Source organism: Enhydra lutris, unplaced genomic scaffold (assembly GCF_002288905.1).
Source record: "Enhydra lutris kenyoni isolate GAN:26980312 unplaced genomic scaffold, ASM228890v2 scaffoldscaffold73, whole genome shotgun sequence".
In the NCBI taxonomy this organism is placed as follows: Eukaryota; Metazoa; Chordata; class Mammalia; order Carnivora; family Mustelidae; genus Enhydra; species Enhydra lutris.
In genome coordinates, this window is record NW_019154157.1 from 1,737,301 (window position 1) to 1,762,424 (window position 25,124).

At 42.4% G+C, this 25,124-nt stretch overlaps 1 protein-coding gene across 2 annotated transcripts in view; it reads left to right on the top strand.

Moving 5' to 3' along the window:
* The first annotated feature begins 458 nt into the window (after positions 1 to 458).
* LOC111160000 (phosphatidylserine decarboxylase) overlaps positions 459 to 25,124 on the top strand; it is a 42,659-nt gene continuing 17,993 nt past the window's right edge. Inside the window, exons 1-3 of one of the 2 annotated variants that reach the window (XM_022522747.1) lie at positions 459 to 579; positions 12,002 to 12,081; positions 15,769 to 15,944. In XM_022522747.1, the coding sequence (XP_022378455.1) occupies positions 515 to 579; positions 12,002 to 12,081; positions 15,769 to 15,944 (321 nt within the window). In that variant the 5' untranslated portion in view covers positions 459 to 514. Of the gene's footprint in view, positions 580 to 12,001; positions 12,082 to 15,768; positions 15,945 to 25,124 lie in introns of those variants that run through there. The other variant, XM_022522748.1, reaches the window with a different exon arrangement.

Sequence of the window (25,124 nt, forward strand, 5' to 3'; positions counted from 1 at the left end):
ATGTCCGGTGAAGACAACTGTGATTAGCAGGCTGGGGGAGGAAAAAGTGGATCTGTGCTTCTTCAGTTTGGGAAAGTAAGAACGACACACCGTGCACGCAAAGTGCTCAGAACAGGGCCTGCCACTTAGGAAGCACGGAACAAAAGGAGTGATGGGTGCTCTTAGCTTCTCCATTTGTAATTAAGGGAATTGGCTAAGCTGATACATTCTCAGAGCTTGCTTGGGTGACTCATCCTCCAGGCGCACGAGGAATCGCACGCCAGTAGGAAGAAAGACTGCGGACTTTGCACCCAGGCCCCAATACAGCACAGCAGCAACCTACCCAACCTGGTTCTGGAGGTGCCAAAGAGCCGGGCTGAGGCGGCTGGAAGCAGCCATAGGGTGGAGCTTAGCCGTCTCCGCCCACAGCCCACCGCGTTCTTCATTGGTCCCGTGAGCTCTATGTGCGTAACGTCACACGCATGCGCCACAAGTGTGGGAAGGGGGCGTGGCCCACCAAGAAGGAGGACACAAGATGGCGACGTCCGTGAGGTCGAGGTGCCTGAGGTTGCTACGCGTGGTCGCACCGTGGCGGAGCAGGTACAGCTGCCTGGAGAGGCTGTCTCGGGTGGGAGGCGGCCTGGTCCGAGCCGGAGTGTCGGGAGGGAAAAACCGTTTCTCTTTTGCGGGCTCGCTAAGAAAGGGTCGGGTAAGAACAGCCATCCACCTTCACGTAGAGCTCGGGAGCAGGTGCGACTGCCGGTGCTTAGGGAGGTCCGGATTTATTTAGGGTCTGGCCTGAGCGCTCTCGCTTTGCCCTTTCCAGCTAAGTGAAAGTGCAGAAGGGACAAAACCAACAAACAAACAAACAAAACAGATGGAATAGGGTGCCGTCCACTAGAGTCGAGGCTAGACTGGACATCTCTTTCGGGGTTTGTGTTCTTGGAAGGGCAGTACGATGTGTGAAGAGCTTTGGATTGGAAGTCGGGGACTTTCATCTCGAATTCTTGGTTTTTGAAGCAAAGAGGTTGATTGGGTGATCCCAAATAGTCTGTAAGGAATTAGGGTCTTGGTTACTCTGGGGACTAACTCCCACCTCTTAGGTTCTTAGAATTGGAAGAGATCTGAGGGATCATCTAAATCCAGCTGTTTTTCGAATTGGCAGAATTGAGGCCTTGAGTGTGGGAGAGACTTGCTCAGTTTACCCAGCCAGTTAGTAGCTGAGCCAGGACCCTGACCAGCCTCATGCATGGACCTTTCCCCCAGACTGCCCACCATCAGGGCAGTTATTATTCAGAAATAGCTTGGGAGCATTTGGACTCGCGGAAAATGGATTAAAATGTTGGTAGCTATGACTCAGAGTTGTCTGCTTGGTGTCATTTCAGAGAGTGAGGGTTTGAGAGATGCACAGTGATTTTTGTTTTTCCAGCAGGGTTAATTTTGTCAGCGTTAACCAAAACTTGCTCTGTGACCAGAGGTGGTGACCTGTCATTGTAATTTGGCAAGTAAAAGGACACTGGATTTGGACTGAGAGGGAACAGAAACTGTCATTGGCTTTACCATGAAAGCTTTACTCTGCTCTCACTGACTATTCAGAAATGGTGTAGTTCTCTTAGGAGAAGGCTCTGCAGTGTGGGGTAACTATTGGGATTTGGACTGAGGGTCTCTGATTTGATATTGATACCATCTGTGCTGATTTGATATTGATACAGCCATGAATTCAGCTAAACTGTGTCATGAGTTAGAACGCTAAAAATGACACTCTTCAGATATTTTTTAAAAAATGCTGATGGGGAACATTACTCACCACCATTTAAAAAAAAGGGTTGGAGGCGGGGGGAGTCATACTTTAGTATCAATGGATATTAAATGAGACTGGATTTAGGTGCGGGGGTTGGAAGGGATGAGGATTTGGACACAATAAGAATTTTTAATTTTCGAAGGTATTATATATTAATACACACAAAAAACAAAAAGACTGTATTTTCTTAGGTTTTAAGTAAAGTATGTCTGTGAGACATATAGATGAAAGCCTCGTATTGCAGGGGAGTTTTTGGTAACTGGGTGATGTGTGGCAGGTGATAGAACAAAGAGAAAGCAACATCTTGGGTGATAATTAATGGCCATGTTTTCCAAACTTATTTGATAAAATAATAGGGTGGATGTTTATTAGAAATTGAGATTCCCAGATATCTCCCCACCTTGCTGCCAAATTCAGATTAAGTAGGTGTAGTAGCTTGGGGCTGAAAGTGCTTCAGATGATTCTCAGGTTCAGGTAAGTATGGACTTAGTAACTAGGTAGTGGTTGCTTATGCAAGACTTTGATTCAGAAATATTTATAATATTCCTACCACTGCAAACCATAGTGCCAAGAACCATGGGGGAAGGGAGGAAAGAAACAAATTATAAGATACAGTATTTGGAATAAGCTTTGTGTTTAAGGAACTTTGCAGTTTAGTAGAAGAGAGAGAAAACACTCAACACTAATACAAGATAGAATGTGGAATAAGGCCTTCAGAAGGCCTGCCAGTCCGTTTTTAGGAGAGTTTTCATAACTTCGGAAAGGGGTGATAGAAGGACTACAGTTCAAGCATCACCACCATAGATGATGTTAAAGGATTTTATAACCGTGACGGTATGGGCACAGACCAATCAGCATGGACATTGGTCATAGGCAAATTTATTTTTTTTTTAAGTAATCTTTACTCCCAACGTGGGGCATGAATTTGCAACCCGGAGGTCACAAGTCACATGTTCCACTGACTGAGCCCCTGGTCATAGACAATTGGTAATGAATATAAACTGCTATTTTATTTATTTATTTATTTATTTTAAAAGGTTTTACCCATCCGTTAGAGAGAGGGAGACAGAGATAGTGTGAGAGAGAGAGAGTGAGAGCGAGCGTGTTCGCACGAATGGGGGAGGAGAGGGAGAAGCTGGTTCCCTGCTGAGCAGGGAGGCCAACCCAGGGATCCATCCCAGGACCCCAGGACCATGACCTGAGCTGAAGGCAGACGCTTAACCAGCTGAACCACCCAGGAGCCCCTAAACTCTGTTGCTTTAAATAATAGTGTATGTAACTAGGTGCCGGTTTTTCATGATTGTCTCAGGTAATCTTATTGAGGTAGGTCCTGTTTTTACAGGTGGAGAAATTGAGGCTTAGAATTAATTACGTTTTTAAAGTCACACTGCTAGTGAGTGGCAGTGAGCCATACAATCAGACTTGTATGCTCAGTCATGGGCTTTAATCACCTGTTTGCAGGATACCCACATGAGTAACCAGCTTCAGAAGAGACATCTGATTAAACTTATCCATTCATCCCTCTGGGCTTAATCTCGCCACTGAGATTGGAGTTCAGTAAGAAGGCAGACCCCTATGTTCATCAAGAAATATGGACAGTTGGGGCGCCTAGGTGGCTCAGACAGTTAAGTGTCTGCCTTTGGCTCAGGTGATGATCCCAGAGTTCTGGGATCAAGCCCTGCATCAGGCTCCTTGCTCAGCGGGGAGCCTACTTCTCCCTTTCCCTCTGCCTACTGCTCCCCCCCTCCCCGCTTGTGCTCTCTCTCGCTCTCTCTCTGTCAAAAAAATAAAATCTTTTAAAAAAAGGTTCATGGACAATAAACAAATAGGTGGAGATATATCTATATCTATCTATCTATATATATAGATACACACACACACACACACATACATACATACTCACACGTATATATGTAATCTGTTCATTTTAGGTAGCAAGAAGTGCTATGAAAAAAAAAATAGGGGCACCTGGGTGGCTCAGTGGATTAAGCCTCTGCCTTTGGCTCGGGTCATGATCTCAGGGTCCTGGGATTGAGCTCCATATCGGGCTCTCTGCTCAGCGGGGAGCCTGCTTCTCCCTCTCTCTCTCTGCCTGCCTCTCTGTGATCTCTCTCTCTCTGTGTCAATAAATAAATAAATATTAAATAATAAATAAATAAATAAAATCTTTAAAAAAAAAAAATAAAGGAAAGTGATTAAAGGGTTAATGCTTCATGGGGACAACTCTTGGGCATATGGTGGTCAGGAAAGCCAAGCTCAGTAGGACACCTTTTCACAGAGAACTGACTAATGAGGGAGTGAGTCACATAGAAGGGTGTGCCCAGTAGAACAAACAGCAAATGCAGGGTGTGGGAAGAGGCCAAGGTGTGGTGGGTACAAGGAGTGGCAACAGGAATGAGTAAGGAGAAGATGGAAAGCAGCAGGATATCTGAGAATCCAGCAAGGACCAAGTACATGGGGTCTGGTTTTATTTTCTGTTTTGAAAAAATCATTCTGGCTGTTTTGGGAGGAATAGTATGTAGAGGGCCAAGAATGAAAATGGGAGACTGGAGAACAGGCCTTCATAGTCTGGTAAGAGAATCAGGCGTCTTGGGCTGGAGTGTGAGTAGTGGTGGCAGTGAAAAGTCTGCAGGTAAAGATACACACACAAACACACACACATTTTAAGTTTATTTTTTAAGTAATCTCTACACTCAACGTGGGTCTTGAACTTAAGACCACGGGAACAAGTTGCATGCTCTTCCAGCTGAGCCAGCCAAATGCCCCTTGGCAGATAAATATATATTTTATTTATTTAATTTTTTAAAAAAATTATTTACTTGACAGAGATAGAGCACAAGTAGGCAGAGGGAGAGGGAGAAGTAGACTCCCCACAGAGCAAGAAGCCTGATGCAGGGCATGATCCCAGAACCCTGGGATCATGACCTGAGCCGAAGGCAGATGCTTAACAACTGAGCCACCCAGGTGCCCCAGATAAATATATTTTAAAGGAAGTTTTCCTGTCTTGCTAGTGTACTGAATATAGATAGTGAGAAAGGACGGACTTCTATAAGAATGAGTCTTAGGGTTTTGATTTGTGTAGCTGTGTGAGGGGTGGTACCTTTTGCTGAGATTGTGTATTAATAGAAATGTTGCTATAGTAGCAGGTAAACCCCAGGATCTCTAACTTAACACAGTAAGTTTATGTCTTGATCTTATAAAGTCCCAGTGGGTCCTTCTGATTAGTGGGACAACAGTAATTCAAAGGTGCTCCCGCTGTCTTTAGCACATGGCTCCCCAAGTTCTGCACTTTTGTCTGCAGTGAGCCAGCTGAAGGGGAAAGCCTGGAGGTGGATTCCTGGAAAACCTGAATGGTCTTCACATTGGTTAGAACGCAGTTTTGTGGTCACACCCTACTGCAGAGGAAGCTGGGAAACTCCATGTTTTGGGTGTCCAGGGAGAAGAAGACATGGATTTGATAAGCACAGACTAGTCACACCGCAGGTGGACACCTCTGGGGGTGGTGGGGAGCAGGTTGAAGGGGATTTAGGGAGGGTTAAGAGTTGTGTTTTGGACAAACTCAATTTGAGATGATGAAGAGTGGGGATGTTGAGTAGCCAGTTGAAAAAAAATCGATCTGGACATCTCTGAAGGAGCAGTGAGGGAATCATCAGTGTCTGGCTATTTAAAGACAGGTGCCTGGGGCCTGGGTGAAATAGGTGATGGGGATTAAGCCGTGCATTTGTTGTGATGCGCATTAAGTGATGTGTGGAATTGTTGAATCACTGTATCATACACCTGAAACTAATATAATACTGTATGTTAATTATATTGGAATTAAAATTTTAAAAAGTAAAGGCAGGGGACTAGATGAGCAACTCTAGGAAGAGTGTAGATAGAGATGAGATCTGAACGTGGGCATGGCAACAGTTTGAAGGCAGGGAGAGGCCAGAAAGGTAGGAAAATCAGCGTCCTAGAGCCATGTGAGAGTTGTGTTTCAGGAAGGAGAAAGGGTGAAGAGGTCAAGAGGTACAAACTTCTAGTTGTAAAATAATTAAGTCATGGGGATGTGTAGTTAATCATAAAAAAGTTTTGTAGCTGTATAGCGACGTATGTTAACTAGACTTACTGTGGTGATCATTTTGCAATATATGCAAAATTTTTAAAAGATTTTATTATTTATGAGAGAGAGATAGCAAGAGAGGGAACACAAACAGCAGAGCTGGAGAGGGAGGAACAGGCTCTCCGCTGAGCTGGGAGCCTAATTTGGGGCTGGCACAGGATACTGGCACCATGACCCGAGGCAAAGGCAGACCCCTAACTACAGAGCCACCCAGGCGCCCCGCAATGTATACAAATACTCATGTTGTACACCTGAGACTAACAATGTTATATGACAGTCATACCTCAATTAAAAAAAGAGAGAAAGGGATTAGTTGTGGCAGATGCTGCTGTGAGAGGTCAAATAATATGAGACCCAAGAAACATGCATTGTGTGCTGGCAACACGGAGGTTGTTGGTGACCTTGACAAGAGGTGACAGGATAGGAACAAAAGCCTGGTTGAGCAGGATTAAGAGAGGGTGGGAAGTGAACCTAGGTCTTTTTTTGGTAAGTTTTTATTTTTTATTTTATTTTACTTCAAGATGTTACTTATTAAGTGAGAGTGAGAGAGAGAATATGTGTGAGCCAGGGGAAGGGCAGAGAAGCAAATTCCCACTGAGCAGGGAGCAGATGTGGGACTCCATCCCAGGACTCTAGGATCATGACCTGAGCCAAAGGCAGACGCTTAACTGACTGAGCCACCCGGGTGCCCTTTTTAAGTTTTTATTTTAATTCCAGTTAGTTAACATACAGTGTTATATTAGTTTCAGTGTTACAGTGTTATATTAGTTTCAACAATATACTGATTCAGCAATTCCATACGACACACAGTGCTCATCACAAGTGTGCTCCTTAATCCCCATCACGTATTTAACTCATCCCTCTACTCCCCTCCCCTCTGGTACCTATCAGTTTGTTCTCTGTAGTTATAAAGAGTCTGTTTCTTGTTTTGTCTCTCCCGTTTTTTCTTTTTTGCCCTCTTTTCATTTTTTTGATTCTTAAATTCCACATATGAGTTAAATCATTTGTTATTTGTCCTTCTCTGACCTATCTCACTTAGCATTATACTCTCTAGCTCCATCCATGTCATTGCAAATGGCAAGATTCATTCTTTTTTTATGGCTGAATAATATTCCATTGCCTGTGTATGGCGTGTGTGTATATATACATACATATATCTATACACACACCACATCATCTTTAACCATTCATCAGGTGGATACTTGAGCTGCTTCCATATCTTGGCTATTGTAAATAATCCTGTTATAAACAGTGGTACAAGTATTACTTTGAATTAGTGTTTTTGTATTTTTTTTTAAAGATTTTATTTATTTATTTGACAGAGAGATCACAATTAGGCAGAGAGGCAGGCAGAGAGGGAAGGAAGCAGGCTCCCCGCCAAGCAGAGAGCCCGACACGTGCCTTGATCCCAAGACCCCGAGATCATGACCTGAGCTGAAGGCAGAGGCTTAACCCACTGAGCCACCCAGGTGCCCCAGTGTTTCTGTATTTTTTGAGTAAATATCCATAAGTGTGATTACTGGATCATAAGTTTTTAACTTTTTGAGGAACCTCCATACCCCAGTAGCTGCACCAGTTTGCATTCCCACCAACAGTGCAAGAGGGTTCCTTTTTCTTAACAACCTTGTCAGAAGAAACCTGTTGTTTCTTATGTTGATTTTAGCCATTCTGACAGGTGTGAGGTGATTTTTATTTTTTTGTATTGTATTTTTTTTTGTATTTGTATATTTTTTGTATTGTAGTTTTGATTTGTATTTCCTGATCACAGATCATGAGCACCTTTTCATATGACTGTTGGCCATCTGGATGTCTTCTTTAGAGAAATGTCTGCTCATGTCTTCTGCCAATATTTTATTTGGATTATTAGTTATTTGGGCGTTGAGTTTTATAAGTTCTTTATATATTTTAGATACTAACCCTTTATTGGGTATATCATTTGCAAATATCTTCTCCCAACTCATTCCATAGGTTGCTTTTTAGTTGTTTTTTAAATTTTTTTTATTTTTTATTTTTTTAAAGATTTTTATTTATTTATTTGACAGACAGAGATCACAAGTAGGCAGAGAGGCAGGCACAGAGAGAGAGAGGGAAGCAGGCTCCCCCCTGAGCAGAGAGCCCGACGTGGGGCTCAATCCCAGGACTCTGGGATCATGACCTGAGCCGAAGGCAGAGGCTTAACCCACTGAGCCACCCAGGCGCCCCAGTTGTTTTTTTTTTTAAATTAACATATAATGTATTATTTGTTTCAGGGGTACATGTCTGTGATTCATCAGTCTTAACACAATTCACAGCACTCACTATAGCACATACCCTCCCAGTGTCCATCACCCAGCCACCCCATCCTCCTACCTCCTGCCTTTTAGTTTTGTTGATTGCTTCCTTCACTGTGCAGAAGCTTTTTTTTTTTTAAGATTTTATTTATTTATTTGATAGATCGTAAGTAGAGAGGCAGACAGAGGGAGAGGCAGACTCCCCGTTGAGCAGAGAGCCCAATGTGGGGCTCAGTCCCAGGACCCTGAGATCATGACCTGAGCCAAAGGCAGAGGCTCAGCCCTCGGAGCCACCCAGGCACCCATGTGCAGAAGCTTTTTATTTTGACGTATTCCCAGTAGTTTATTTTTGCTTTTGGCCTATCTAGAACAAAGTTGCTACAGCTGATGTCAGAGAAATTATTGCCTGTGTTCTCTTCTAGGATTTTCTTTTTTTTTTTTTAAAGATTTTATTTATTTATTTGTTAAAGAGAGAGAGAGAGAGAGAGCATGAGCACAGGCAGACAGAGTGGTAGGCAGAGGCAGAGGGAGAAGCAGGCTCCCTGCCGAGCAAGGAGCCCGATGTGGGACTCGATCCCAGGATGCTGGGATCATGACCTGAGCCGAAGGCAGCGGCTTAACCAACTGAGCCACCCAGGCGTCCCTCTTCTAGGATTTTTATGGTTGAGAGTGAACCTAGCTCTTTTTAAGAGCTTGTTACGAAGGAGAGAAGAAAAGTGGGGTGGGGTGGAAGCTAGACCAGGATGCATGGTGGACAGTGTTTATGTAAGATTAGAGAAAGTATAGGGTTTATATGAGGATAGAAACAGTCCAGTAATAAAAGACAAACTGGTGTAATGGCACATTTGCTGGGCATTTTTTTCTAGGAGCTGAGGCTAAGGCGGTATACAAGAGAGCCGAGCTCTGTGTTCTGGAGTAGGGCTGCCAAGGGGGAAGACCTACATGCAAGAGAAACCACCTGTGTGCCGTGTGTCTGGTTCCAGTGGATAGACGATTCTCTCTGATTCATACCTCCCCCAGCTAAGGGAAAAAAGAAGCCTTATTCAACAGTATACAGAAATCCTTTAGTTGGGGGGTTCAGCATTCATTCTGGGACACATAACACAGCAGTGTATAGAAGACAACAATGTACCTTTAGTCAGATTTATACTTCTTGTTCTAATTCTTTTTGGAAAGCAGGGTTTGAGGCTTTTAGCTTTTGTAGTGGGAGTTTTTAGTCTAAGAAATGAGCATTGTTCAGTGCTGAAAGAACATTCATATACTGAAACACGGCCCTTCTTTTTTTTTTTTTTTTTAGAGATTTTATTTATTTATTTTATTTACCTTTTTTGTGTTAGTAGCTGTACGTCTCTCTGGCCTTTGTGGTGGTGATTATCATGGTCCCATATTTTATCTCCATACAAACCTGACTCGCCTATTGGAGTATCAGGTTCATCACATTAGCCATATTAGCACCATGCTGTGAGGGTGTTTTTAAGTCAATTCTGATCATGTTTGCAGACTATCTATATAAGATGTAAATACTAAATATCCATGAAACTAAATATTATTGTAGGAAGACCATACACAGAGTTCTGTTTTCCACAAAAGTGACAATGTAGATGTTTATTAAATTACTGCTTCTATCATAAAGGGCTCCAGCAGAGAAAGAAGCACTTACTAGCAAGGAGTTTCTTTACTTCAGATTTCAGGTCAAATTAGGGTGAAACCGAAGTGCTATCTGAATTGAAAGGGAAATATCTCCTCTTTGATTAGGGGAGATCCAATTTTTAAAAGTTGATGAATGCTTTCCTTTTTTTTTTTTTTTTTTTTTTTTTAAAGATTTTACTTATCAGGCGCCTGGGTGGCTCAGTGGGTTGAAGCCTCTGCCTTAGGCTCGGGTCATGATCCCAGGGTCCTGGGATCGAGCCCCACATTGGGCTCTCTGCTCAGCTGGGAGCCTGCTTCTTCCTCTCTCTCTGCCTGCCTCTCTGCCTACTTGTGATCTCTGTCAAATAAATAAAATCTTAAAAAAAAAAAAAGATTTTACTTATTGGGGCACCTGGGTGGCTCAGTGGGTTAAGCCTCTGCCTTCGGCTCAGGTCATGATCTCAGGGTCCTGCGATCGAGCCCCACATCAGGCTCTCTGCTCAGCAGGGAGCCTGCTTCCTCCTCTCTCTGCCTGCCTCTCTGCCTACTTGTGATCGCTCTCTCTCTCTCTCTCTCTCTCTCTGTGTCAAGTAAATAAATAAAATCTTAAAAAAAAAAAAAAGAATGTTTTCTTAGAGTGGAAAGCTGTGAAAAGTTGTTGGTAATTTTTTTTCACTCTGTCAAACTAGCTTGACAAAATAGCAAAGTAGCCACAAAAGAGAATTCAAAAATTCTAAATTAAGTGAGCCTTCCAGACATGAAGTATATTAGAATAGTTCACGTGGTTGTTTGTGTCATTTTTTTTCCAGGCCAGACATTTAAAATTTAAAGTTTCAGCTACCAGTATTAGATTCCTTAATGAGTAGGAGTTATAGGTTTACAAGTACAGTTGTTCTTTTGTGGTATGGAAATAGAAGGCTTTCTGTAAGAGTGCTGGGTTTACTGTCTATTATGATCTTATGTTAATTAAGAAAAAAATAACTTTATTGTGAAATAGTTTCAGACTTAACAGAAAAGTTATAAAAATAATGAATAGAATTCCCGAAAACCGTTCACCCAGATTTCCCAAATGTCAACTGCATTTGCTTTACTATTCTCCCTTCCTCTTCTCTCTGTATACACGTGTATGTGTGTATATATATATATATATTTTTTTTTTTTTTTGTAAAATGCTTGAAAGAAAATTACAGATTTGGTACTTCTTTACTATGAACTTTTCAGCTTTTTTTCCTACAAGATCATCTTCTCACACAACCACTGTACAGTGGTCAAAACTAAGAAATTAAGATTGATATAAGACTTATTGAATCTATACATTGTATTCAAGTTTTGCCAATCGATCCACGTTTAAAAAACTTTTTAAAAGATTTTATTTATTTGAGAGAGAGAGAGAGCATGCATGCACCAGGGAGCCTGTGAGCATGAGCAGGGGGAAGGGGCAGAAGGAGAGGGGAAAGTAGACTCCCTGCTGAATGGCGAGTTTGACGTGGGGTTCATTCCCAGGACCCTGGGATCATGACATGAGTCAGTCACTTAACCAACTGAGCCACCCAGGTGCTCCAACATTTTTTAAAGTAATTTTTTAAAAATATTTATTTGTCAGAGATAGAACACAAGCAAGGGGAGCGATAGGCAGAGGGAGCAGCAGGTAGAGGGAGAAATGGGCTCCCTGGGAGCCTGACATGGGACTTGATCATGACCTAAGCTAAAGGTAGACGCTTAATTGACTAAGCCACCCAGGCATCCCTGTATTCTCTCATTCTCTCTCTCTCTGTCTCTCTCAAATAAATAAATAAAATCTTAAAAAAAAATTTTTTTTAAATAGGAGCTCCTACATGGCTCAGTCAGTTAAGTGGCTGACTTTTAAACTCAGCTCAGGTCTTGATCCTCAGGGTTGTGAATTTAAGCCCCATGTTGGGCTCTATGCTGGACAAGGAGCCTTCTTAAAAAAAAAATTTTTTTTTTTAATTTTTAAAAAATAGGGTGCCTGGGTGGCTCAGTGGGTTAAGCCACTGCCTTCGGCTCAGGTCATGATCTCAGGGTCCTGGGATCGAGTCCCGCATCGGGCTCTCTGCTCAGCAGGGAGCCTGCTTCCCTCACTCTCTCTGCCTGCCTCTCTGTCTACTTGTGATCTCTCTCTGTCAAATAAATAAATAAAATCTTTAAAAAAACATTTTTTAAAAAATAAATGTTTAATGGTTCATTTTTGCTTGATTATAGCCTCCTTCACTGTGAGAACACTGCCGTGAGCCACTTCCTGCAGTCCTTAAGGAAGCTGCCTGTCAGAGCCTTCTACACAAGTAAGTGGGCAGTTAGAGGTGGTGCTGGCCTCTCTGTGCTTCAGTTTGCTTATCAGTACACTGGGATAAACAGCTCCTATTTCATTGCGTTGTTAGTAGAATTAACTGATCTTATATCTGTGGGGTCTTAGAGTGTCTGGTAGATAGTCATCACTGGAGCCCTAGTGATTATTAACTCATCATTTTTACTGGCTGCATAGTATTCTGTTGAAGACTACCATTTGGTGTTGGACCTTTAGGTTGTTTCTAGGCTTTTTCTACTATAGACATTTCTGTGGTAACATATCTTGGTGCAGCTTCAGGATAAATCTGTAGAGCTAGAATTGCTGGAGCAGAAGATTTATGTATTTTACAAGATGGCGTTTAGGCCAAATTGTTCTTCAAGGAGGGTTGTTCCAGCTTGTGTGCATATGAGCACAAGGTGCTCATGAGTACCTCAGTTCCCCACACCCTCATCAAAACTAGATTTTGGACTTTTGATTTTGTAAGGAGCTTGATTCTGTAAGATATCCTTTTTATTCGATCATACCAGAAGCCATTTTGAACTGACCATGAGAGGACCTTGGGAATAAAACAAATTTGTTAATGAGAATGAAAACAAAACATTTATAACAGTAGTTAATAGCAGCACATCTGGGTGTTCCTTATTTAGTTAAGACTTGCAAGCTGGGGGGGCGCCTGGGTGGCTCAGTGGGTTAAGCCTTTGCCTTCGGCTCGGGTCATGGTCCCGGGGTCCTGGGATCGAGTCCCGCATCAGGTTTTCTGCTCGGTAGAGGGCCTGCATCCCTCTCTCTCTCTCTGTCTGCCTCTCTGCCTACTTGTGATCTCTCTCTCTCTGTCAAATAAATAAATAAAATCTTAAAAAAAAAAAAAAAAAAGACTTGCAAGCTGGACCACATGGGAATCATGAGAAGAATAGAAGGGGAGCCACAGTACCTGAGCCATGATCTTGGATCTGCAGAGAAGCTGTGCTTTTATAAAGTGACAAGTCCAGCAGAGAGGTGGTCAGTAGTGGAGGGCTGTCTCTACTTAACAACTTCTTTTTGGGGAGGCAAAGTAAGCCCCTAAGAAGGCAAGACACGTAGTCAAAGGGCTAGTGTAGCGGGCAGCATTCAGAGGAACGTGACTAGTCCATCTAGGGTGGGGGCTCACTGCAGTGAGGAGGGAATAGCACTTTGCTTGTCATCAGTAATTTCAGAAAGAGGGAAAAAAGTTGCTTTATGGTCAGTCTTTCTTGGTCAGAGGCAGAATATTTAGTTGTAAACTATTAAGGGTTCATTAGGAATAATTAGAAGATGGAAGAGATTAATGACACCCACACTAAAAGAAGAAACAGCAACACCCAAAACATGGTCGGGGGAGCTGGTGATGTCAGGAGCAGGAGGGCTTCCTCCCATTGGAAGTCACACGTGGTAAGAAGGGTATTCTCTGGTTTTGTATAGGCTCCTGGTGATTCAGCTCTTGAGATTTTGTTTTAATAACAGCATTATTGAGGTATAATCCATATACCATAAAATTTGTCTTTTTAAAGTACAGTTCAGTGGCTTTGAGTATATTCAGAATTGTGCAACCATCACCACTATTAATTTTAGAATTTCATCCCCCCCTCCCCCACTTTCCCCAAGCCAGTAACAACACTTGACTCTTTAAACTATCACTCCCCATTTCTCCCTGGCCCCAGCCCCTGGCAACCATTAACCTACTTTATGTCTCTCTAGTATGTTTCCTATACTGGACACTTCATGTCCTATACTGGACAATATGCAGCCTTTTGTGGTTGGCTTCTTTCACATAAGGTTTTTAAGGTTCATGTTATATCATGTGTTGGTGCTTTATTCCTTTGTGTTATCACATAATACTCCATTGTATGGATACGCCACATTTTAATTCATTTACCAGTTGATGGACATTTGGATTGTTTCTACTTTTTGGCTGCTACTGAACATTTTTGTATAATTTTTGTGTAGATGTAGGCTTCATTTCTCTCAGAAATATCCCTAATAACAGAATTGCTGGGTCACAATGATAATTTTATGTTTAACATTTTGAGGAACTGACAAACTGTTTTTCAAAGTGGCTGGCCCATTTTGAAATCCCACCAGTAGTGTATGAGTGTTCTACTTTCTCTACGTCTTTGCCAACACTTAATTGTCTTTTTGATTATAACCATCCTAGTGGGTGTTAAGTGGTATCTCACCATGGTTTTGATTTGCATTTTCCTGTTTACTAATGATGTGTTGGTTTGCTACGGCTGTGCTAGCAAAGTACTGTAAACTGAGGGGTTTAAATAGTAGAAACTTACTCAAGTTGAAGACCAGAGGTCTGAGATCAAGGTGTCACAGGGCTGCTTCCTTCTAAGGGTTATGAGGGGGAACCTGTTCCATGCCTCTGGTCTGGCTCTCATGGTTTGCTGGCTTCTTTGGCTCACAGAAGCATCATCCTGATCTCTGCCTTCATCTTCACACAGCATTCTCTTTATAAGCATGTCTGTCTCCCAAGTTTTCCCTTTTTATTAGGACACCAGTCGTTATCCGGTTAGGGCCCACCATGATGGCCATATTTTATCTTGTTTACTTCTCTAGAGACCCTATATCCAAGTTAGGTCACATTCTGGGTACTGGGAATTAGGACTCAGCATGTGAATTCTGGGGTGCGATACAGTTCAACCAATAGTAGATGTTGAGCATCTTTTCATGTGTTTATTGGCCATCTGTGTATCCTCTTTGGAGAAATGCCTATTTAGATCCTGTGTATGTTTTTAAATTGGATTGTCTTTTTTTATTATTGAATCGTAAGATCTTATGGGAGTTTGCATTTGAGTACTTGTGTCTAGTCAGATTTGCGTCTGGATTGTAGAAGTAAGGTCAGAGAGTCCTGGGTGAGAAATGGTGCCCGATTCCCAGTTCTGGATCTGGTGGTAGCCAGCCTGGCTACCTTGATTAGTTTCTTGACCTCTTTGTAATTCAGTGTTTTCATCTTACATTCTCTGGCTGTGGTCGCAATTGAGGTGCATTGTAGTTTCATAGGAAAGATGCTTGTCCCTTGGGCACCTGGGTAGCTCAGCCACTTAAGTGTCTGCCTTCTGCTCAGGTCATGATCCCAGGGTCCTAGAATTGAGCCCTGCATTGGGCTCCCTGCTTGGCGGATAGTCTGCTTCTCCTTTTCCCTCTGCTGCTCCCCCTGCTTGTTTTCTCTCTCTCTTTCTCTCTATAAAATAAATAAGATCTAAAATCTAAAAAATAAAAAATAAAACACACACACACGTGCATGCACGCCCAAAGACGTTTGTCCCTTACATATTGGTAGAATTTGGAGACAGAAGGTCTTTTTTTTTATTCCTTTTTTTTTTTTTTTTTTTAATTTTACTTATTTGAGAAACAGAGTGAACGAGAGAGAGCACAAGCTGGAGGAGGGGCAGAAGGAGAGTGGGGAAGCAGGCTTCTCACTGAGCAGAGATGTGGGGCTCAATCCCAGGACCCTGGGATCATGACCTGAGTCAAAGGCAGCTGCCCAACCAACTGAGCCACAGGCGGCCCCAGAAGGGTCTTAATAGTGACTCAAGGTCGCACCTGCCTATCAAAGATGTACTGGTGTTTCCTGGACCTCGTTTTAGTGCCGTTTGCATGACTCATCCTTGTCGCTTCTCCCAGTCTCAAAATTTTCCTGTTGTTTTTTTTTTTGTTACAGATGCCAGAAGAGTCCACACTGCCCCTGCTCGTACCTTATTTCTGCTGCGTCCCCTGCCCATTCTGTTGGTGACAGGCGGTGGGTATGCAGGTTACCGGCAATATGAGAAATACAGGGAGCGAGAGCTGGAGAAGCTGGGGTTGGAGATTCCACCCAAACTTGCTGGTCACTGGGAGGTAGGAATAAAGGTGGAACCACCTTGAGTTCTCATTTAGCACAACTGTCTGTCACTTTTTAAATTGCCTCAAAGTTGAAATGTTTGAAAAAATGAAATGTGCTTCTTTGGAGCTTGTGTCTCCAGTGGGCTTTTGGTCAGACACAGAGGTTATGCCTTTGGTGTCATGTTGGGCTTCTTTTCTGCGTCCACACCTACCCCTGGTCTCTCCAGGGGCTCTGAGTAGCAATTACCTGCAGTTGCAGTCCTCAGAGTTCATGCCTTGTGTGGGGCCTGACATCCTAGTCGTTTATGCCCTGCTCTATCTGAGGATAAGCTGAAACGGTGGGACTTTTGTGATGTGGTTAAGTTCTTACCAGGAACCAGACTGAAAGAATCAAATTACTTTATTGTTACTGCTTGAAATGCTTCCCCCACAACAGGGCAGGCTTTGATGTTGTTGAGCCATGTGTGACATACAATGAACTGTCTTATTCAGTTGCGCTCTGGTGGCCCAGGATGATACCTAACTTGGAGCAGACATTCAGTAAATGTTGGAAATTGAACGTTGAGGTGTAAATTTAAAAATGCCTTCTTTTCAGCCATAGTGTAATAAATGAAAAATCTGAAACATCAGTAGATCTCATAGCCTGGGCAAAAGTGGGGGGAGTGAAAGTAGAGACTTTATGGCATTTGGAATGATGCATTTGGGTTTCTTCATGAACCTCCCTATATTGGTAATTCAGCTCGTTTGAATCCAGTGGCCAGGGCATGTGGGTTCTGAAGGCGAGTCCCAACCATGTCCCTCAATAGCTGTGTGAACATGTCACTTGCCGTCCGGTCCTCTGTGTGACTATGCTATAAGTAGTATAAACAACTATAAGGCAGGCTGGATTGGAACCCCTCTGAGATTCCTTCTAGCTCTAGCAGAGTTTGTCTAGGAATATTTGTTGGCATTGGCGTTACATGCTGCATTACAGGCTTCCTCCCACAATCCTGTTTTGAATTTTGGTTTAGACCCTCTTCCTCCAGTAGAATACAGTGTAAAGATTTCCTCTGATTTCCAACAGAGCTGTAAAACTGTGACTTAGTCAGCCGGCCCTACAGATCCAGATGTGGGTGTTACCCCAAGAGGTACCTTTTTGCTTGCCCATGTATATCTACCCTTTTTTTGGCCTGTTCGTACATCTTGGACTTTATAGTAGCCTATCTCAGACCAAAAAAGAAAAAAGGTTTTTTGTCTTCTGGTAGTATATGACAAAATCCTTTTGGCAAAGGATAATTGTGTAGTATGTGAGTCACACTTTTAAAATTTGCTGTACTCTATTTCCCATGACATTGGTGGTTTCCTCTGTAAATATACCTTTTCCTTTATGCTAATAAACTACTTGTTAGATTGTGATCATATGACGCCACTTAAGTGTTCGACCCAAGGTAGCTTCTCTCTGACGCCATGTGTTTGCAGACTGAGTCACGCTGTGACAAACTTTGCATGCTTGTTCAGCAAATTCCCACCCATTTCAAAGGTCTTCCAAGAGAATCTACATTTGGAAGAAATCTGTGACTTCCAAAATCATAAAGACTAATGTCAGTAGTATTTTTTTTAGCATTCACCATTTGCATAATTAGTATTACTGCCATGTAGGAGCCGATACCTGAAAGACAACCATTGGTAGGGAGGACAGGTTTGATTGGCTTATAAGTTCTAGGGCCTGGATCCGAGTGGCCCCGTGGAGCGTGAGATCTGAAGCCCCTATTGGTTAAGGGCTGGGTTTCAGTTAGATACTGTTCTTCTGGTGGAGTAAAGTGGGCACAGGACTGTTGGGTTTACAGGCAGGATGCCAGCATTTCACTTCATTGAAGGGGAAATGGTCTGGACTCTGAGTAGACATTGTAGGATTTCAGGAGAGACTGTAGGTTGTGAGAAGGGAGAGTGCTGACTGGCGGTCTCAAACTGGATCCTAGTTCTGCCCCTGCCCCATCTAATCACTGTCAGCTCATGAAAAATGAGAGTACCCTAATCTGGTCGATCATCAGAATTGTTGGGGAGCTTTAAAAAATACGGATTCTTTTGATCTCACCCCTGGAAATTTAGAAAGTTTGGATAAGCTCAAGATCTTTGTTTTTAAAAAGTCCCTTCAGTGATTCTGATGATAAGCCAGATTTAGGAATCATGGGCAGATGAGCTGTAAGTTTCCCTTCAGGGCTCTTTTTTTGAATGGCAGATGAAAACTGCTGCTGCTAATTTTGCTGGAATATAATCTCTTCATATCCCTGGGTCAAGTGTGGCATCTCTAGCGCTTGAAAGAGGACTGGCTGGTACTTATGCCAAGATGAGCCCCTGGGACTCTTTAAGGATTTATACCCATATCTTTCCAACCCCCTCCCCCATATCTTTCCTTTATTTCAATTTAAGTCTGTCTGTCCTTCCTTCCTGCCTCCCTTCCTTCTTTCCTCCCTCCCTTGTCCTCCCTTCTCCCTTCACTTCCCTTTCCAACAGTATAGAAGAAACCATAACTCCAAACTGCCGCTGCCTCATTCACTGCAAACTCCGCTCGGGGGTGTGGGGAGAGGGCACAGCTCTTGCAGAGGGGCAGCGGGGAGGCAGGTGTCAGACACAGTTGAAGACTTGAGCTCAGCTGTAGCACCTTGACAGGCTGTTTCATCTTCCTGGGTTCGCTTTTTTTTTTCTTTTTTTTTTTTTTAAGACTTTATTTATTTATTTGACAGAGAGAGACACTGCGAGAGAGGGAACACAAGCAGGGGGAGTGGGAGAGGGAGAGGGAGAAGCCGGCTTTCCACTGAGTAGGGATCCTGACATGGGACTCAATCCCAGGACCCTAGGATCATACCTGAGCCAAAGGCAGAAGCTTAATGACTGACCCACCCAGGCACCCCCTTCCTTCATTTTTTTAAAAGATCTTATTTGTTTGAGAGTGAGATCATGAGCATAAGGAAGGGTAGAGAGAGAAGCAGGTTCCCCGTTGAGCAGGGATCCTGATGTGGGACTTGATCCCAGGACCCAGGGATCATGACTTGAGCCAAAGGCAGGTGCTTAACCAACTGAACCACCCAGGCGCCCACTAGGTTCTGTTTTTATAGGTCTAAGAAAATCTTTGCTTGCTCTAAGAGTCATGTACGCAAAAAAAGCTCATGCAGTTGGCTGAGTAGAAATGAAGCCTATGTGTTTGCTTGATGGGATGAGGAAACTCTGTAACGAGCAGCAAAGTGAGTAGCCTGTTGAGAGTGTTCAGAAGCATCCAGGTTCCAGCAGCTCCACTCTGTCTTTATATTTATATGGCATCACTTTCCCCAACGGGGAAATAGTTCACTTTTTTTTTAATTCGAAAGCATTATAAAATGTGAAGACGAAACAGTGATGACCCAGGATTGTACAACTCACAGGAAACCACAGTTCACATTTTGGGGAACTTAGCCCTTTTGGGGTTTGGGGTATTTAGGAATATGTATTGTTAATTTTTATTTTAAATGAGATAGTTTTAAAATTTTTAAATAAAACACAATCATATACAAATTCAAATACTAATGAAGGGTTACATATGAAGATGTCTTCCACTCTCTGCCCCTTCTACTAATTTCATCTCCACTCTTCAGAAGCAGGCAAGCATTTTTAACATTAGCGCATCTTTACAGAATGTTTCTACTTACATATTTTTTTGGCTATTCAAAGGTGATTTAATTTTGACATGCATCGCTATGTAAGTTTAAAGTATATAGCATGATGGTTTGATTTACATATATTGCAAAATGATTGTCAGAATAGATTCAGCAAACATCCGTCATCTCTCTAGATAGAATTTAAAAAAAAGAAGAAAGAAAAAAAGAAAAAAACTTTTCCCAAACTCTTAGGATTACCTCGCTGTACTTTCCTCTGTGATAGACAGCAGTGTTGGCTCTAGGCTTCAGGTTGTACGTTCCATCACTAGTACTTATTTCTCTTGTAACTGGAAGTTTATACTTTTTGACCTTCTTCCAATTCCCTGTGTCCTTCCACTCCCTGGAGTCCGATTTCTTTTCCTTCAAGTTTGGTTTTTTCTTTTTCTTTTCCTTTTTCTTTTCTTTCTTTTTTTTTTTTTTTTAACCTTTTGTTTTTTCAGATTCCACATATAAATGAAATCATGCAGTATTTGTCTTTCTTTTTCTGACTTAATTCACTTAGCATAATGCTTACAGGGTTCATCCATGTTGTTGCAAGTATAGGATTTCCTCATTTTTTCTGGCTGAATAATATATTCTATTGTACGTATGTACATATATACATTGTGTGTGTGTGTGTGTTATCCGTTGGACACTTAGGTTATTTCGATGTCTTGGCCATTGTAAATAATGTTGCTATGATGATTTAATTTTTTTTTTAAAGATTTTATTTATTTATTTGACAGAGAGAGATCACAGTTAGGCAGAGAGGTAGGCAGAGAGAGGGGGAATCAGGCTCCCCGCTGAGCGGAGAGCCCCATGCGAGGCTCGATCCCAGGACCCTGAGATCATGACCTGAGCCGAAGGCAGAGGCTTTAACCCACTGAGCCACCCAGTGCCCCTGATGATTTAATTTTTTAAAAACATTTTTATTTGACAGAGAGAGAGCATAAGCAGGGGGAATGGGAGGGGGAAGTAGGCTCCCCACTAAGCAGGGAGGACCCTGGGATCTTGACCCGAGTGGAAGGCAGATGCTTAACTGACTGAGCCAGCCACCCAGGCACCCCGATGATTTAATTTTTTAAGTTAACTTTACTGAGGTATTATTTCCATATAGTAAAACATACCCTTTTTAAGCATATAGTTCATTGTTGCTTTTTTATTTTATTTTATTTTTTTATTTAAAAATTTTCTTTTAAAGATTTTTATTTGGGAGAGAGAGGGAGGAGAGAGAGAGAGAGAGAGAGAGAGACAGAGTAGGGGGAGGGGCAGAGGGAGAAGCAGACTCCCCGCTGAGCAGGTAGCCTGACTTGGGGCTCGATCCCAGGACCTCGAGTTCATGATCTGGAGGTCAGACACTCAACCAACTGAGCCATCCAGGTGCCCCAGTCTGTTTCTGTTTTGCCTTTTTTTTGGTTTTTAGATTCTACATATAAGTGAAATCATACAGTATTTGTCTTTATTTCACTTAGCATAGTACCTTGCATGTACATCCATGTTGTCACAATGGCAAGATTTCATTCTTTTTTGTGGCTAAATAATATTCCACCATGTGTATATACTACATTTTCTTTATCCATTCATTTCTCTGTGGACATTTAGGTGGCTTCCATATTTTGGCTATTGTAAATACTGTTGCAGTGAATATAGGGGTGCATGTATGTTTTTGAATTAGTATTTTCATTTTCTTCAGATTAATACCCAGGAGTGGAATTGCTGGGTTGTATGACAGTTCTAGTTTTAATTTTTTTTTTTTAAAGATTTTATTTATTTATTTTGACAGAGAGATCACAAGCAGGCAGAGAGGCAGGCAGAGAGAGAGGAGGAAGCAGGCTCCCCGCCGAGCAGAGAGCCCGATGCGGGGCTCGATCCCAGGACTCTGAGATCATGACCCGAGCCGAAGGCAGCGGCTTAACCCACTGAGCCACCCAGGCGCCCCTCTAGTTTTAATTTTTTGAGGAATTCTCAGACTGTTTTCCACAGTGACTGCAACAATTTACATTTCTACCAATAGTGCATGAGGGTTCCCTATTTTCCATATCCTTGCCAACACTTATTATTTCCTGTCTTTTTGATATTAGCCATTCTGACAGGTGTGAGGTGATAACAAGTTGTGGTTTTGATTTGCATGTCCCTGATGATTAATGATGTTAATTTCTGCCCACTTTTTAATTGACTGACTTCTTTTGGTGTCAAGTTGTAGAAATTCTTTATGTATTTTGGATATTAACCCCTTACCAGATGTATCATTTGCAGCTGTCTTCTCCCATTCAGTAGGTTGGCTTTTCTTTTTTGTTGATGGTTTTCCCTTGCTGTGCAAAAACTTTTTAGTTTGATGTAGTCCCAGTTGTTTAATTTTGCTTTTGTTGCCCTGGCCTGAGGAGACAGATTCAAAAGAATATTGCCAAGATCAACACGTTAGAGTTTATACCTATGCTTTCTTTCAGGAGTTTTATGGTTTCAGGTCTTACTTTTAGGACTTTAATTCATTTTGAGTTTATTTTTGTATATGGTGTAATAAAGTGGACCAATTTCATTCTTTTTCATGTGGCTGTTGAGTTTTCCCAGAACTATTTAAAGAGTTGGCATTTTCTCCATTGTCTATTCTCACCTCCTTTATTACAGATTGTGTAAGTGTGGGTTTATTTCTGGACTCTATTCTGTTCCATTCATCTGTGTATCATTTCATTGGGGTTTTTTTGGTAAATATATATACCTGTGTAATCAGTACCTCACTCAAGATAGGGAACATGTGCCCCTTTGTAGTCAGTATCCACCCATGGCTCCAAGGCAATCACTGATCTGCTTTCTGTCACTATGAATTAGATTTGTCCTTTAAGAGATTTTAACAGATGGGATATACTTATTTATTTATTCATAGTTTTTTTTTTAAAAATTTATTTGTCGGAGAGTGAGAGAGCACGTACAAGCAGGGGGAGCAGAAAAGGGAGAATGCAGTCCTCTATCCCAGGACCCTGAGATCATGACCTTGAGCCAAAGGCAGATGCTTACCCAAATAAGCCACCCAGGCATCCCTTACGGAGTTTTCTGCATAGCTTCCTCCTTTCTGGTTCTCCACCTTCGAGAACCTAGCTCTTTATTGATGTAGTCATTTGGGTTTCATTACAAACAAGCAGAACTCATTTCAGCAGGGACACTTGAAGGGGTCTGTTTTATCTTTAAAGGTTCTAGAACCAATTCCAATGTGTGTGCTTGTGGGGTGGGGGAGGTTGTGTTTCACTACACCAGTAAGCAGGGCCCTTGACACCAACTGGGTGTCCTACAGTTCAGCTCCGTTCTGACACTATCTGCCCAGAGATAGCATCCTGTTTTGCAGATTAAGGGCTCAAGTCCCACAAGACTGTCCCTCCCCGCCCCAGGTGCTTTCAGAAGTTGTTACTTGTGCTTCTGACTGACTAGCTATAGGTTGGAGGTCCCCCCCCCCCCCGCCTTTGAGTTACTGGTTAAGAACTCAGTCCTACAAGACTGCCTTCCTAACTCTTCAGATGCCAGTTGCAAGTCCAGGTGCTTCTGATTGAATGGCTATAAATCGCAGGTCTCCATAACCTTTTTTTTAGGTTCAGCTAATTTGCTAGAGCAGCTCACAGGGCTCAGAGAAACATTTTACTTGCTAGATTACCAGTTTATTACAAAGGATATTGAAGGATACTGATCAACGGCCAGATAGAGATACCTAGGGTGAGGTCCTAAAAGAAGGAACTTCTGTTCTCATGGAGTATGGGGCTCTGTACGGTGGCACATAAAAGCCTTCTGGTTCCCTAGCCTGGAAGCACTTCGAACCCCATCTTTTTTGGTTTTTATGGAAGTTTCATTACATAGGTATGAATGATTAATTAAGCCACTGGTCAGTGGTGATTGATTCAGCCTCTAGTCCCTCTCCCCTCCCCCGAGGTCAGGGGGTGGGTCTGAAAGTTCCCCCTCTCTTTTGTGGTCAGTTCCCTATCCTTACAGGATTTTGAGAAGTCAATTCATTAATATAAATCCAGTAGTGATGGAGAGAGAGTTGTTATGATTAACAAAACACCCATTTCAGTTTTATGGCTGTCAATTGATTTTAGGAGCCGAAGACAGAAGACCACACAGTATAACAAAAGATGCTTCCATTGCTCTTGTCACTCAGGAAATTCCAAGGGTTTTGGGAGCTGAGAGCCAGGAACAGCGACCAATTATTTATGAGAAATGTGCTCTGCTCAGATGAATGACCAAATACATATTTTTTACAAACCACAATATTACAGTTGTATATCAGGAATGACTGCTTATAGAAGCTGTCACCACCATTTAAGACTCTTCTACCCCTTTGTTACAGTGGTAAGGCACTGGCTGCCCTTTTGCCCTTGTGCTTTGAGTTCAGCCAGAGCCCCCTTCTGTATGCTGCTGCCTTCCAGCATGTCCTTTACAGGTGTTAACCAGTGATTTCACTTTCCTCACTGGCTGAGAGAAGTGTTTGGGAGGAAAGGAGAGGTCACAGGTCACATTAACATGAAACTGTTGATCCATAATCTCTGGGGAGTGCAGCTTGAGGAGAGGGACTGAGGAGAGGGACGTGGAGATACCCTTTCTCGCCTCGCTTCTGTTGTACACTCTTCTCATTGTCTCTACATTCTCTGTGTCTCCGGCTTTGTGTTCATTGGTGTGCTCTCCCCAAACCCCTCCTGCATCTTTCCCTTCTCCTCACCTTCTCTAAGTCATTTTGCTTTTTGTTCTAACAGCAACTCTCTTCCTCTCCTCCCAGAATATTTTGGTGTTGTGTACTTACCCACAGTCTTGATCTTTTTATTTTCTTTTTTCACTCTTTGATAAACTACCCTCATGACCTCATTATCTCCCAAAGGCCCCATCTCCAGATGCCTTTGCTTTAAGAATTAGGACTTCAACATATGAATTCGGGTGGTTAAAATTCACCATTTTAACCACTTCTAAGTGTACACAATTCAGTGGTAGTAAGTACATTCGTAGTACTTTCCATTACCACTGTCTATTTCTAGAACATTTTCATTGTCCCAAACAGAAACTTTTGTACTCATTAAACAATACTGTTTGTTTTTTTTTTCTGCCCCCGGCTTCTGCCACCCTTAGTCACCACCAGTTCTGTCTCTGTGAATTTGCCTATTCTAGGTACTTCATATAAGTGGAATCAGACAACATTTGCCCTATATTTTTCAAGAGGTATACATGTTGTAGCATCTATTGGAGTTTCACTTCTTTTTAAGGTTGAGTAATATTCCATTGTATGGATGTATACCACATTTCATTTATCCAGTCATCTGTTGATAGATACTGGCTTGTTTCTACTGGGTTGTTGGCTGTTGTGAATAGTGCCGCTGTGAACACTGCGTGTACAAGAACACACTGGAGTCATTGCTCTCAGCTCTTTTGGGTGTATACCTAGGAGTAGAATTCCTGGATCACATGGTCATAAGTGTTTAACTTTTAGAAGGATTGCTGGACTTTCCCACAGCAGCCATGCCATTTTACGTTTCCACTAGCAGTGCGGAGGATTCCAGTTTCTCCATATCCCTGC